This window comes from Branchiostoma floridae, chromosome 7 (assembly GCF_000003815.2).
Source record: "Branchiostoma floridae strain S238N-H82 chromosome 7, Bfl_VNyyK, whole genome shotgun sequence".
In the NCBI taxonomy this organism is placed as follows: Eukaryota; Metazoa; Chordata; class Leptocardii; order Amphioxiformes; family Branchiostomatidae; genus Branchiostoma; species Branchiostoma floridae.
In genome coordinates, this window is record NC_049985.1 from 8970638 (window position 1) to 8985213 (window position 14576).

At 42.4% G+C, this 14576-nt stretch overlaps 1 protein-coding gene across 4 annotated transcripts in view; it reads right to left on the minus strand.

The window, feature by feature from the left end:
* Window positions 1-14576, minus strand: part of LOC118419012 (kynurenine/alpha-aminoadipate aminotransferase, mitochondrial-like) — a 44449-nt gene that overhangs the window by 7224 nt on the left and 22649 nt on the right. For all 4 annotated transcript variants that reach the window (XM_035825228.1, XM_035825227.1, XM_035825230.1 and 1 more), the window contains exons 2-13: window positions 11200-11302; window positions 10928-10996; window positions 8757-8886; window positions 8294-8368; window positions 7191-7400; window positions 6416-6481; window positions 6087-6169; window positions 5388-5484; window positions 4859-4920; window positions 4478-4542; window positions 4169-4273; window positions 2828-2931 (exon numbers count right to left, since the gene is read on the minus strand). In XM_035825228.1, the coding sequence (XP_035681121.1) occupies window positions 2828-2931; window positions 4169-4273; window positions 4478-4542; window positions 4859-4920; window positions 5388-5484; window positions 6087-6169; window positions 6416-6481; window positions 7191-7400; window positions 8294-8368; window positions 8757-8886; window positions 10928-10996; window positions 11200-11302 (1169 nt within the window). The remainder of the gene's footprint in view (window positions 1-2827; window positions 2932-4168; window positions 4274-4477; window positions 4543-4858; window positions 4921-5387; window positions 5485-6086; window positions 6170-6415; window positions 6482-7190; window positions 7401-8293; window positions 8369-8756; window positions 8887-10927; window positions 10997-11199; window positions 11303-14576) is intronic.

Genomic DNA, 14576 nt, shown 5'->3' on the forward strand with positions numbered 1-14576 from the left:
TGCATCCTCTCGAGAACCTCGAGCAACTCTACCTTCAGTACAATCACCTTACCCTGGTCCCATCCAGCACTTTGAACCAACTGCCAAACCTTACAACTCTGGACCTGTCAGGAAACAGGCTGACTCAGGTAACTGCCGAGCCTTTTGCAGGAGTTCCTCTTCTCCATAGCCTTCAGATGAATGACATCAAAACAGAACTGTCCTCTCACTTTACTGGAAGCATTTTCACAGGACTACAAAAGCTTGCAATATTAGAACTGAATGATAATAGCATGGAAGCTATTCCTTCCAGTCTTCCCAAATATGTGCCAAACCTTGAGCAATTGTCCCTTCAGCGCAATAATCTGACTTATATCCCAAATGATATCTTTTACCCCCTCCCTAAGTTAACTCATCTTGATTTTTGGTTCAATACCATCCAAACAATAGACATTGGTGCCTTCAGAGGCCTTCCCATGCTCAACAATCTAGTCCTGTCCAACAATGCATTGTCCACACTTACTGAGGGGACCTTGGAGAACATTACCCATGATGCCTATGTGTACCTAGATAGCAATCCCTTCAGTTGTGACTGTCGCCTGGCATGGCTGAGAGACTGGTACGAGTCCTCAAGTGTCCACAGACTTTTCTACCCGACATGTGACAAGCCCTCTGCACTAAAAAGTGAACTGATTCCTGACATATCCTTTGACAGCTTTCTCTGTATGGCCCCCAGCATAGTTCAGGTCACAAATGACTCCAAAGCAGTGAAAGCAGGGACTGTGACATTACACTGCAATGCCACAGGCCTTCCTGAACCCATTGTCAGCTGGACACTGCCAGACAGAAGCATGCTGAATGGTAGCACCATACATGTCACAACTTCATCACACAGTGAAGGGACATACACATGCCAAGCTACCAATCTTGGAGGTAGTGACACACTTTCAATAGTCCTTACCAGGCTATTACTTTCCCCACAGAGTGAGGAAGTCACAAGTATTTCCACAATCACTGGCCATACTTCATCCTTAGCTCCAGCAGCAAATGTCCAAAATGTTTCAGATGGCTCCAATCCTGTTATTGGTATTGTTTTCGGCTCACTGGCATGTTTTATCATGGTTGTCATGGTAATTCTTGCCTTCACCTGCCACAAAGGCCACTGTTGGGATCAAAAATCCTGCTTGGACCAGAAGAGAAAAAACAAGAAAGCAGGACAAGATCAGGAGGTTGTCATTGCTCTTGAGGATGTAGAAATTATGCAGGCAGGGGAGGAGAACATTTATTCCATCCCAGATGAGCCAGCATGTCCTCCTGCAGAACACTCCTCTACTTTGAGCAGAGGTCAAAAAAGACACTTGGAAATGTCACAGACTGTGACAACAGAAGACAAATCTGACCATCACTACGAGGTACCCTCACCTCTCAACCACAGGTATGGAAACGTCCATGGCAAAAACAAAGCGACTATAGAACCTTGTTACAGCAATCCTGATGAGCACAGGTCACCCTGTCACTCCGTAAGGCTATTGCCAAACAAATCTCAAGCTGCATTTCGTGCAGTTCTCGACTCCCCGATCAATCATGACGGCTGCAGTGACTCACAAGAAACCCATTATCCCAGGTCCCTGCCCCACGGTAAGATGGTGGTTCCTTACCATGGTAAGGCTAGGCCCACTCTCCCAACCAGGTTTCTCAACATGCCTGGTAGAAAGGAACAGTCAGGATCCACACATGTCCCAGCATCAAATTATCCTTCTGATCCCATCTATGAGAACATACAAGAGGACGACTCCAGTGACAACGGAACATGTTATACTCCTCGGAGGACAAGACACACCGTATCATATGGTTACCACTCAGTTGCACCAGAAAGAGCCTCATGGCCAAAGCGACAAAATCCAAAGCAGAGGGAGGACATTTGGCAAAATACACTGCCAGGCACAGGCAGAGGTAAACACAGTAACCAAAAGATGACGATTCCCGGTTCCCGGCACTATAGTCCTTCCAGTCAGAACAGACAGCAGAGTCAACAGCACAGACATCGGCAGATGATGCCAAACATGGCTGGGGGCTTGATGTCCCAGGCAGGGCCCATACCCACAAACAATGCCCCTCGGAAACCAGTACATTCCAGTGCAAAACTCCATGCTATGGCCCACATGCTAAGAAACACAGAAGATAGGAGGAAAGTTCTAAGACATCCTTCCAATCATTTACCCAACAAGCACCTCCCTGATGAAGCAAGTGTCACCGCTCCCAAGGTAAAGGAGTCCAAACTTGACACACAAGAAGACAAAACAAAGTCAGAGGGCAGATACCAGTCAGAAAGACCAAAAATTGGAGACCAGAATAAGCTGCAGAAGGAAAGAGAGCTTCTTCCAGCTGGTCTAGTGATGAGTATTGCTAAATCTGTAACATCAGGCAGAAAGGCAGACACAACAGGAAGGTCACGAAGCCTGTCTAAGCCATGGTATTAAACAGGGCACAATATTGAATTTCCAATTGTCATGCCAATGCATACATGCTCTTCAAATCTTTGAAAACTACCACATGGCTACATCATGTGTTTTTTGTACATTGAAACAAATCAGCATGTGTTTATGGTCTAAAGTCAAGAACTGGTTTCTAGCACCGTGACCACTATCTCTTCGTCCGCTGCACTAATCAAATTACAAGTGGTACGCCATTCTTGGGGACATAAAACATTTCAAGTTTTTATCAAATTTCTATATTTTCATGGCTATAAGTATAACACAGATTAATTCTGTTTGTACAACATGGTTTGTGAAGGACAATAAATCATAATAATGAAATGAACTGCAGTGATGCTGCATGAAATATTTACCTTATCAATGTCCTCTTCAGGAGCCTGTGAATACGATGCCCGTAGGTAGGGGCTGGGTGTTGCATCATTGGCGTGAAATGCATTGCCAGGAGCAAACAGCACACCTGAAACATGGAACAATGCATTAAGCACAGAGAATGACATTAAAATACTAAAAAATGCTGGAGCAGTAGTACTCAGCTACGCGATAATTGTAGTAAGATCATGACCTGGCTATCCTAGGGTCAAGTTTCCAAACTAGAGCCCAGCCAGGCACTGCCATTTTTGGAATTTAAAGTATTATATAAAAGATAGCAAAACACAAAAACATATAAGAATCAGTCATGAGCATCACTTTTAAGTTTTTGGATATACACTTTAATTTTTCGTCAGTGCAAATACGGGCTCTGGTGTGGAAATGTCACCATAGCATATGGCCCTGTTCATGATGCAATAATCCAATCATTTTATGATTTGTTTTGGCAGTTTTGGTAAGGCATATTAATTTGTGAGCATGAACGCTCCAAGCCGAATTCTACCCAGTTTGATCCAAGCCTCCTCTCGGGCGTGGTTTGAGACAATTTTTAATTAGCCAGATTAGGCGAAATGTCAGCACGACTGCAAAACCTGCTTATATCCATCTTGCCTCAGTGCTTACATGTACATCTGTGTACATTGGGTCATAGTTCATGGCATTACATGGGTAAGTAAAAGACCAAGAATCTGGGACAGATAAGTACAGTGATGCCTTTTGTTCAAAGAATTGGAACAGTCTGAATGTGGGTCCAACAAACAATGCTATGAGCAGACAATAAAAAACACAGTTAAATGGACAGTGAACAAGTAGGACATGGGTGCAAATGCAGAAATTTTTGTGGTGGCTTTATGTTGCCAATTCACTGCAAACCTCAAATTACCGCAAACATTTTTCCATGGCATGCAGTAAGAGACTACAGTGCATGTTGCTACCGCGAACTTCAAACCACCACAAACAGTTCTTTTTCCCGCTACCACAAAATTAAATCCCTGTGAACTTAAATGCATTTACAGTATGCAGACAATGCTATGAGCAGACAAAACAAAACACAGTTAAATGGACAATGAACAAGTTGGGCATAGGTGCATCATGCATACAGATGATACAGCTTCCATATGGGCAGAGGTTAACCATTTAGTACCAACAACCAAGGGTGGCTGTTAATGTCCACATTTCAAGAAATTTTCACATTACCTAGAGTGGTCAATTCCATAGCCATGGAAGTCAACAATGTACATGTATATTGTCTTTGCTGCAGGGATAAATGGTAAAATGAATGTTCTCAGCATGAAAGATTCTGCTATAAATACTTGCAGCACCAGTACCTGCATCCAGAGCTTTCTGCATGACCAGGTCACCAGTATCTGGGATTCCCAGCAGCTTCATCCACAGGAACATACCACTGTCTGGGACGGTCCACTCTGCATAGTCTGCAGCAGGTGCACAGTGAAAAATGTAGTTTATTGACATTCTAAAATTGACAGAAAAAAAAGATAGGATACCTGAGAAAGAAATCTGAGCAAACTACTAGGTTAAAGATAAAGAACAGCATGGTGGTCCTTCCTGGTCGCTTTTAAATTGATTAATTTCACAGATTGATACTTGGTGCACTAAATGATGTCAAAGTTGAATACCTTTTAACCAAGTGTCACAGGACTCCACAATGATGTCTCTCCGCTTACGGTAGAATTCTGTGACACTGTTAGGGCAGAACAACAATCATTAAACAATGTCGGTCTCAAAATGTAGATACAATGTAGTTTTTTTTACAAAATCAATATAAAAATACAAAATGTGTACTTATCCTACTTAGTTGTCTCATCATGCAACCTATGAGTTTTTGATGAATAAATGAACAAAAGACCTTTATTGTACATGCATGCCTCAATGGGCTAGGTACAGGGCCTGGTCATTGACGTAGCAGACATAAACAGGAAAGTAGAAACAACAATATACAAGGTAACTATACAAATAATATAGAGTGTGACTAATTTGGTACATGTACAATGACACACCTCTCCATGTGAGCATCAAAACCCTCCTGTCCCCAATCCTGCAAAATCAGCAGGCAGATCATCTGGGAAAACACAAAACACAACAGAGATGGCCATAATGTAAACTACATAAGGTTGCTTGTTCTACAGTGCTGAAGTAAGTTTGATTGTAACTGAGACTTTTACTCATTGACAGCACCACACTAGACTCCTTCTCAGACTTGGAGCATAGCTGGCTTTTATTCTATGTTTGTTTATATGCATGTTGGCTATTTTCAAATTTGGCTAAGGTTCTCTGATGCCTGACATTGAAACTAGCAAACCAGTGCTCCCCCCCCCCCCATGAAATAAAAACAAGCCCCACTCCAAGTCCGCGAACACGGTTTTTAAGCACCACACCTCTCTATGATAAGTTAATCTTCAGATAACATCTTCCAAAAAATAACACAGGAATCCATTGAAGATTTATCCTGTTTATCACAAAGCCCTAGTAAAAACATAGTTATCCCTTCTTGCGGGTGCAAAATGTTAGGTCTTGAATTCCCCCTACCTGTGACAGTGTGTTGGCATGCTGAGTGCACACCTGCATGTGGTACACCAGCTTCTCAATCAGGGGCTGCGGACCTGTTGCGAAGCCAATACGCATCCTGTGTGTGCCAGACACGGTATAAATCAGAATTATTATTGCAATACCAGATTTTATCTTACAGCAAAGATACTCAATATATATGCACTCTATGTATATACATGTAACGTACTGTCAGTTCAGAAAATTACTTAGCTTCTTAGCTCAGAAATCAAATTGACGCACAACTTTTGAACGCTCTCCTAGGGCTGTTCTGTTTACACCTAACCTCAATAAAGATACGATCATCTGATTTTTCAATTGGTGAAATTCGTATTGGGGTAAGTTGCTGCCCATAGAACAGACTCAGAGTTTATATGCTGCTTTGGAAACTAATTTAACTATTTCACCTCAACATTTGTTTATTCAGAACCTTGCTGTGTACTGAGCGAGGGGCTGCCAGCCCTTCCCCTTAAAACATTCAAGGCACCTCCTCCTCCAACACGAAACCTAATTCCAAATTGCCAAACCCAGGATTGAACTGGGTTTCCCAGTTAACAAACAAATGGAAGCCAGGTATTCAACTGTGAAGCTGCTACCAGTTGAGGTACAGGAACATCTCTATTTCACATCAACAGTTTGAAATATTTGCTATGTGAGAAACTCTTGTTCTCACAGACTCACCCAGCAGATAAAATCTTGGAGAAAGAGTCAAATCTGATGACTCGGCCATCAACATCCATAGAAAGGTAGCTGGGCACAGGAGTCTAGAACATGCAAACAATATGGTTTGTTAAAAGACTAAATGATGTCACCTTATACTTGCACTCAAGCATCAAAGAAGTAGAGCTCATAATGATAATCGTATCTTGACACAGAACAGTAATTAGATCCACTTAAGTCCCTTATTAATAATAAAGATATAAGGTGATACATGACAATTCAGAGTTCATATCTTTGCTTAGGTTTCAGACATATAATGATCCCAAAGAAGCAAACATCAAAAGCTGTACCTTTGTGAACTGGATGTAGTAGTACGGGTCATCCTCCAGGATGAGAAAGTCATACTCTCGGGCTACCTATGGGGGGATGCCAAGATATGAAAACTTATGAGTAGAATGGACTAAGAGGGGAAATCCTTTTGTTCAATGCTTACTTGACACACAAGGCCCGGCCATGCTGACTATTAGAAGCATGCTAGCCTGTGTACACAATCTCTCGCTGGCTGGGGTTAATAATGATGGCAACTGTAGGGCCGGCCGCTAGGAGCACGATTTTAGTCAGGCTAATAGGCATTCATGCTGGTATGTTCTTCCTATTCAAGATAACGGGTGATCTGGTATAAATCCAATAACACAGTTGCTTTCCATCAAATAACATACGAAAGGGCTCAAAATATTGTACCCTGGGAGCCATCCGGGGTCGGGCAGCTTGGACAGTTTATTGGTAGCCCAAAACAGTCATGCCCCCCCGAGCTCCTATTAGCGCCCCGGGGAGTTTAAGCCCGATTAGGTCCACCTGCAATAACTCCTTGGGGCTTAAACTCCCCGGGAGCGCTAATGTGAGGTCGGCGGGCTGGCTGCCTTGGCTCCCCAAAGAAAATTCACTAGCTATATCGCTAGCTACCCGGTCCTGTCTGGCTCCCAGGGTAAAAATATTGGGTCACAGCACTTTTGTGCACCCATAATTTTTTCTGTACATGTTCACCTTACGGTAATTATTCCTTAGGTTGGGTGCACCAGAGGACCTATTCGAGCCATTCATACAATATATTAAAGCTCAGTGCACCTGATACACTTGCTGTTTCCGTTCGAGAGAGGTGGTGACGCCCGTGGGGTTAGATCCTGACGAGACCGTGTAGAAGACTCGGGGTATGTCTGACCACACGTCTGCACTGTCCGTAGGGTTCCAATTGGACAGGATGCTGCGCAGCGAACTTATCTTCGGCCCATGCTCGTCTGTCTCCACCTCGAGCATATTACATCCCATTGGCTTTGCCTACAAATAGGGGCATTAGTCAGTTTATCAAAGAGATTTCAACTTTCTAAATAACCCACTCATTGGGTACGAGGGGCGTTCAATAAGTAATGCCCCTGACCCATTTCCCATAGCAGGAGATTAATGAAACTTGGCACAGTTATTAGTCGTTCTCTATATTTCTTCCATCGTTTGATGCAGCTCTGGACACCGTTTTTATAGAAGACCCCAGGTTGGTCCTCCAACAGATGCCTCATCAATGGCAGAAGAGGGACGACCAGGTTTGGGAGCTGTTTCCACAGACTTCCAGCCACGTTTGAATTCAGGATGCCAGCGTTTTACAAGGTCATATGATGGGGCATCATCACCATAAGTTTCTTTCATTTCATCAAAAGTCTTCTTTGGTTTGCGTCCTTTCAAATACAAAAACCGGATCACTGCGCGACACTCAACTGGCTCCATTTCACACCTGTTCCATTTCACACCTGACTCTGTTCAAACACCAGTACACCAGAAACCTCAATTAGTTCAGAGCTGTTTTTTGCAACATAATTCATAGAGATATAAATCATTACAAATGCAAAATTTCATTAAGATCAAACAACTGGAAGTGAGTCAGGGGCATAACTTATTGAACGCCCCTCGTATAATCCCAATAAGCTATTGACTCCTTAAGAGTGTAATACTGTGTGATGTACTTTGGGTAATATGTCAAAGTTGAAGGCCCCTGACAAAGAATCCATCACACTATGCATGCAAACTTCAATCCATGATAAGTATTATTGGGAGGGAAGGATACTGATACTATAGATATCAATCATATCATGTTGCAAAAAATTTGCTCTACAAGTAAAACAATTTGATGAGTCTAATTGATGAGGTAATTGATGAATATCAGAGTACAGGATACTCACAATAGACAGTAGTCCGGGATATGTTGGGGTTTCGATCAGGATGTTGTCACCTTGAGTCACCAGCATCTCCATAGTCTGATGCAGAATTTACAAAAAACATGACATGTTGAAGTACACATATGAAGTGCTTTACATGCATCTCACTGCTTTGGTTTTTTTATCCATTCCACTCATTGCTTTGGAGCTCAACTTGTTAATTTGCTAAGTTAAGCCAGTCACTTAAAGCAGAGAAAGATACATTACTGGTATCATCAATTTTGTGTCATGAAGGTCAGATTTTTTTAACAGACTGACTGTGAATTTTTTTTCCTCCCTTAACAAGCAAATTTCCGTCATGGAACGGAAGGACGGGTCTTGGAGACAGCTCTGCAATGCTTTCACAGACCAACATTGTTGCATTCAGAGGTTGTCAATACACTAGACATCAAATGATCAATGGATAAGCATCAGACAGTGTTTGTACCTTGCATATGGCCTCCTGACTCCCTGCTGTCACACACAAGTCCATCTTTCCCTCATGATTCAGATAGTCGGTCGGGGGGTTGTGTTTTCTCCTCTGAAGCTGCTTCCCCCATTCTACCATCTCTGGATGCCTGCAGATGCCCCAGGTACAAAATGAGCAGGAATGGGTGAGGAAAGTCAGAGAAAAGCTATTAAGTTTAAGAGGGTCTGCATGGGGGGTTCCAACAACGATTTACGCTGAATTCAGAAGAACCCCCCACGTATTACGCTAAATCAAGGAAGCCGAATTACGTAGATAAGATGGTTTTCCCTACGAATTACGGGAAATAAAATATGCTGCCTACGCCTTACGTAAAGGAGCATGCAGACCCTCGTTTAACTTAAACCAAGCATTTCAATTCTCTTCTTCTTGATACATGTCTACATGCATCTAGCTGGTTCTACTACAGAACTGTACTACTTAAAGGAAAGCATCAGAAAATCTTCAATTCATTATTTTCCAGTAGTTTACTCATGAAAAAGTTGATTTACGTCAATTTTTACATTAATCCGCCCAATATGACCCTGTAGACACGTTTGAACTTCGCGCTCTCCTCCCCTCTCCCGCCGCGCTGGCCGATGACGTAATGGCCTCGTTCTGATTGCCTGCGCGCTGACGTCACAAATCAGAATTGAAACTTCTGGCCATGCCAGCCATTTTGCTCGGTGAACCTCGGTCCCTTCGGCGGGAAATCACACCGCCATTCTGGAAGCCAGTCCGTTGTTGTTGACAATTAACTTCGTGGACCTGTAAGTCGCGTTGTGAGCTGTCTACGAAGCCATAGTCCCCGGGAGACTGAACATGAATTAGCTTGTCTGCAGCGGGTGAACCGCGCGGCGACGGGACGAAATCAAAACAATGGTTTTTGGGGAGGTTCACGCACCGTGCCATTCTGGACTATTACAAGAGCGAGTTCGGGTCAGTTCTTACCTTCTCCTTTCCGAACAGCACAGTGATAATTACACGTAAGCTTCCACGAATTTTGGTTGAATTCACAGTTGTAGACCTCGTTTGTTCTACTGACAACATACCCTTGATCGCTACATATCGAACAACCCCCTTTTCGCGCCGAAACAGATAGCACCACAACTTGTACAGATCGTGCGAGTTACGCCTCGCCTCTCACTTTATTTTCTGTTTCTCGGGTAAATTATCTGGACTGGTCGGTTTTTCAATCATGTAGCTTTGGCGGAGATTGCTGGGGGTTCATTCAAAACAAATCACGGACTCTGAAACGAAGCCGACATTTCGCGCCATTCACAATGCCGGCCTGTGTTGTATGTAAAAACAACAATGCTGTGTGTATGTTTCGGCGCGGAAGGGGGATCGTTCGATATGTAGCGATCAAGGGTATGTTGTCAGAGAATGATTTTTTTAAATGTCCCTGCCAGTTGGACAATTGTGAATTCAACCAAAATTCGTGGAAGCTTACGTGTAATTATCGCTGTGCTGTCCGGAAAGGAGAAGGTAAGAACTGACCCGAACTCGCTCTTGTAATAGTCCAGAATGGCACGGTGCGTGAACCTCCCCCACCACCATTGTTTTGATTTCGTTCCGTCGCCGCGCGGTTCACACGCAGGCAAGCTTATTCATGTTCAGTCTCCCGGGGACTATGGCTTCGTAGACAGCTCACAATGCGACTTACAGGTCCACGATAGTAATTTTCAATGACAACAAACTGAACTCCAGAATGGCGGGGTGATTATTTACCGCTGAGAGGACCGAGGTTCACCGAGCAAAATGGCTGGCTAGAAGTTTCGGATCCGTGACGTCATACAATCTCAGACGATCAGAACGAGGCCATTACGTCATCGGACAGCGCGGCGGGGAGAGGAGGAGAGCGCGAAGTTCAAACGTGTCTACAGGGTCATATTAGGCGGATCAATGTAAAAATTGACGTACATCAACTTTTTAATGAGTAAACTACTGGAAAATAAAGAATTGAAAATTTTCTGATGCTGTCCTTTAATCAGACAAGCAAACTCGTACGAAAATGAGCCAATAATAACTTGACTTTCAGGTTCCCTTAGCAAAATATCAGTAACATTTAAGTAAGTCAGCTTTACTGTCACTCCCATAGAATTACAGATAAGTAATTTAAGCTTCCTATGAGTACAAAGAATTGCGCCTACCCCTGTGACATGGTGTACTGCAGGCCCTGGTTCATCCAGAGTGGGGACAGGTCAAGTTTCTTCCCCTTCCTGTAAATGAGACGTGCATGACAGAATTACAAACAAACCAAGCAAATAAAGAAGTCACTCACTCACTCACTATCCATAGTTTGATTATACTGCTGCTGGGATCCCTGACGCAGGGGGTGAGGCAGCAGTCAGCTAGTCTTCACACCGCGTACTGCTGTATATAATATTGGCATTCATAGTTGATACAATCACAGGTCACTCACCTGGTGTATAGGTGAGCAGAAGACAGTGGGAAGCAGGAGGTGTTGGGCATGCCTGTCGACAGGGCAATCAGCGATCCTGGAGACGCCCTCTGCTGGATCTCAACTGCATTACAAGGGCAACATAATGGTATTTAATAGCAAACTTCAGATCGGTGCCCTCTAGTCAATAATGTATGTATCCAAAAGTAAATGTGAGGGGGCTCAAACATGCCCCACTTTGTCCTGTCGTGAAAAACTATCTTCCACCCAAATGCCATGTCTGGGACAAGAGATACATGCTATGAAAAAACTGCTATCATAATGATATATGATATATGAATATTTTCATCAATTATGCAAACGTCCTCCTATTTTGCAAAGTTTGTATTTCATTTTGTATATCTTTGTCTACGCTACCTATATACCAAAAATCATGAAAATCCGTTATTGTTTTCTTTATATTCTCTTCAGACATTTTTTTTACAAAAATGACCCTGCAATTACACAATTAGCCGCTAGGGGGCCCAAACTTATGTCGCTTCTCTAAAATTTTCATTGCAGTACCAAGGGAAGCCGCTTGGGGGCCAAAAATCTAATCATTTACGGTTTTTGTCATACCCTGCCGTAAATTTCCGAATCGACCATTGCGGTCGCAGATCTTCGGAGCTTAGCGGGGACTTTCAACAAACTTCAGCAACGATTTGAGCGAACCACCGAACGCGTTCTAAAGTGCACTTTAGTTCACCGGAGAGTTGGATAAAATGGCGGGCAACTCAAGCGGTGGTGGGAAGTGCGCATATTTCGAGACGTCCTCACCTCACAACAAAATCGTATCCATACGTTATACGCTGTGAATATTGCTGTGAAGTGTAATGATGTAATAGGGTAGACTCAACTCATAATGTAGAAAAATGACCGAAAACAGTGACTTTATTTTTTTTACATTAGGCCTAGGAAAAAAAATGTTGTGTTTCCTGTTTCAGTCCTGAAAAAATTAGGGTCGGTAGGTAGGGATTATCTTTTTTTTTTCTTGGATTTTTTTTAGGCTGGCCAAAATTCTAGTGATACATATTTACAATACAGTTGAACAAAGTAAACTGAAAGGTATGATGACACTTGTCTTTCAATGTCAAACTTTAATTTTGTGCATGATAGATACATTTATCCTTCATTAGATGGGACAAGCAGTGTTTTACATCAATAGGAAGCAGGCCAAATAAAAATTCTAACTGGGAGCTATGTGACTCCACTGCCCACCCAAAAAAAAAGTCTAGGGTCGGCAGGTTTTTTTAGGGTAGGTAGGGAAACAGGAAACACAACATTTTTTTTCCTAGGCCTTATATCCCTTTACCTCCTTTGTAAATGCAAGATGGCACCAATGTGGTAGCCATGGATTACCACTGGCTACCACACACTAGTGTACACCTTTTGAATACAGACTTGTTGGCAGTGTTATATGTAACGTTAGAATTACTATGTTTTCTTCGCCCTCTCGCATTAAATTTGGGGTCCATAGATGTCATCAATAAAATGTACTTTCAGTGGTCTTGGTAAACAATGCATTTTAAAATCTCCTTGATTGTAAATTTAAAACGTATTCCAGGCCCGTACATACTTATATACGGGATATACGGGACGAGACGGTTCAGGGTGTAAGCCTGTTGACCGCCGAAAAGAGGCACAAGACATCGTCACGGAAAAACTTGATAGTTCAGCCGCAATCTGTCCAATCAGGCAAAATAAGGTGTTGTACAAATCAGGACAAGATGGCCAAGCGACTGCAGTTCATTAGACGAAATATTCATATGAGAGGAAGGAGATTCATCGAGTTAAAGTTGACCGATTTTCCCAGGATTTCCTATGGGTTTCGCCATTGCTAGCAAGCCATAATACGCACCACATGGGGGTTTCGAGGTGTCCGTTATATAGGGCGAGGCTCGACTGTTTCCGGGTCACACTGGCAGTAATACGGCAGTGGGCGATAGCATGATTTTAGCAACCTCAACCAGCGGTTTCCTGTTAGCCTGGTATCCAGCCGTAATATAGTTATATTACGGCTGGATAAGAGGGTAGTTTCCTGTTGATATAGCCGTACGGTTACCCTCAAGTATGCTGTATACGTTCAGTCCCTGAACAAAGAGAGCAAGGAGCGGTTAATGAGGAGCGGTTACATCAAGATATAACGTCCTTGGTTACATGAGGTAACAACAGTTACTCCTTCCAAACCAAAGGCATCTACACTACGGCTGTACACTTCTATGGAATTCGAAGTAACAATAAATTGTACGTTATGCAGACCGGCCATTTGGTACAGATAGAAGTTTTTGTGTCATAAATTATTCTACGGGCAAGGTAAGGCTATATTGAATGTTGAAAAAATGCGCTATTGAGAAACAAATAGACACTAGATGACTGGAAGTTAGATTATACGTACTAGTAAAAAGTTTACGGTTGCCTTTGCTCGACTAGTTGTGTAGGAGATAAAAAACTATGTCAAACCTATCGGACAGCTCATTTCAAAGTGTATACGCAACCTAACTGAGGATGACAAACCAGCCAAAGACACACTTGAGAACTTAACCGCGCCTTTACAGTGTATAGTAACTAACTGAGGTGTAAACTTACATACTAAAGAAGAAAACTTAAAAAGGAAGCCTTTTTCTAAAACAAAAGATTGTCAAGCCCCTGACTAACCTAAGAACTGCGTTCTGTAAGTGTATACTAACCGTGAGAGAACGACGAGAAATCTTTTAAGGAAATCTTTTTCTGAAAGATTAGTGCGTCATTCCCATGACACACCTACGAACTACACTCTCTATTTGTATATTAACAGAGTACGAAAAGAAATATTTTAATGAAACCTTTTTCTAAAAGAAAAGTGCGTCATGCCCATGACACATTTAAGAATTGCAGTCTCCAAATGTATACTAACAGAGAACGAAGAGAAATAGTTTAAGGAAATCCTTCTCTTTTATGAAAGAAAAGTGCGTCATGCCATGACACACGTAAGAATTGCGCTCTCTAAGTGTATACTAACAGAGAACGAAGAGAAATATTTGAAAGAAACTTTTTACTTTTATGAAAGAAAAGTGCGTCATGCCATGACACACGTACGAATTGCGCTCTCTAAGTGTATACTAACAGAGAACGAAGAGAAATATTTGAAAGAAACTTTTTCCTTTTATCAAAGAAAAGTGCGTCATGCCATGACACATTTAAGAATTGCGCTTTCTAAGTGTATACTATTAGAGAACGAAGAGAAATATTTGAAAGAAACTTTTCACTTTTATGAAAGAAAGTGCGTCATGCCATGACACTCATAAGAATTGCGCTCTCTGAGTGTATACTAAGAGAAAACGAAAAGAAATCTTTTAAAGAAACTTTTCTCTTTTATTAAA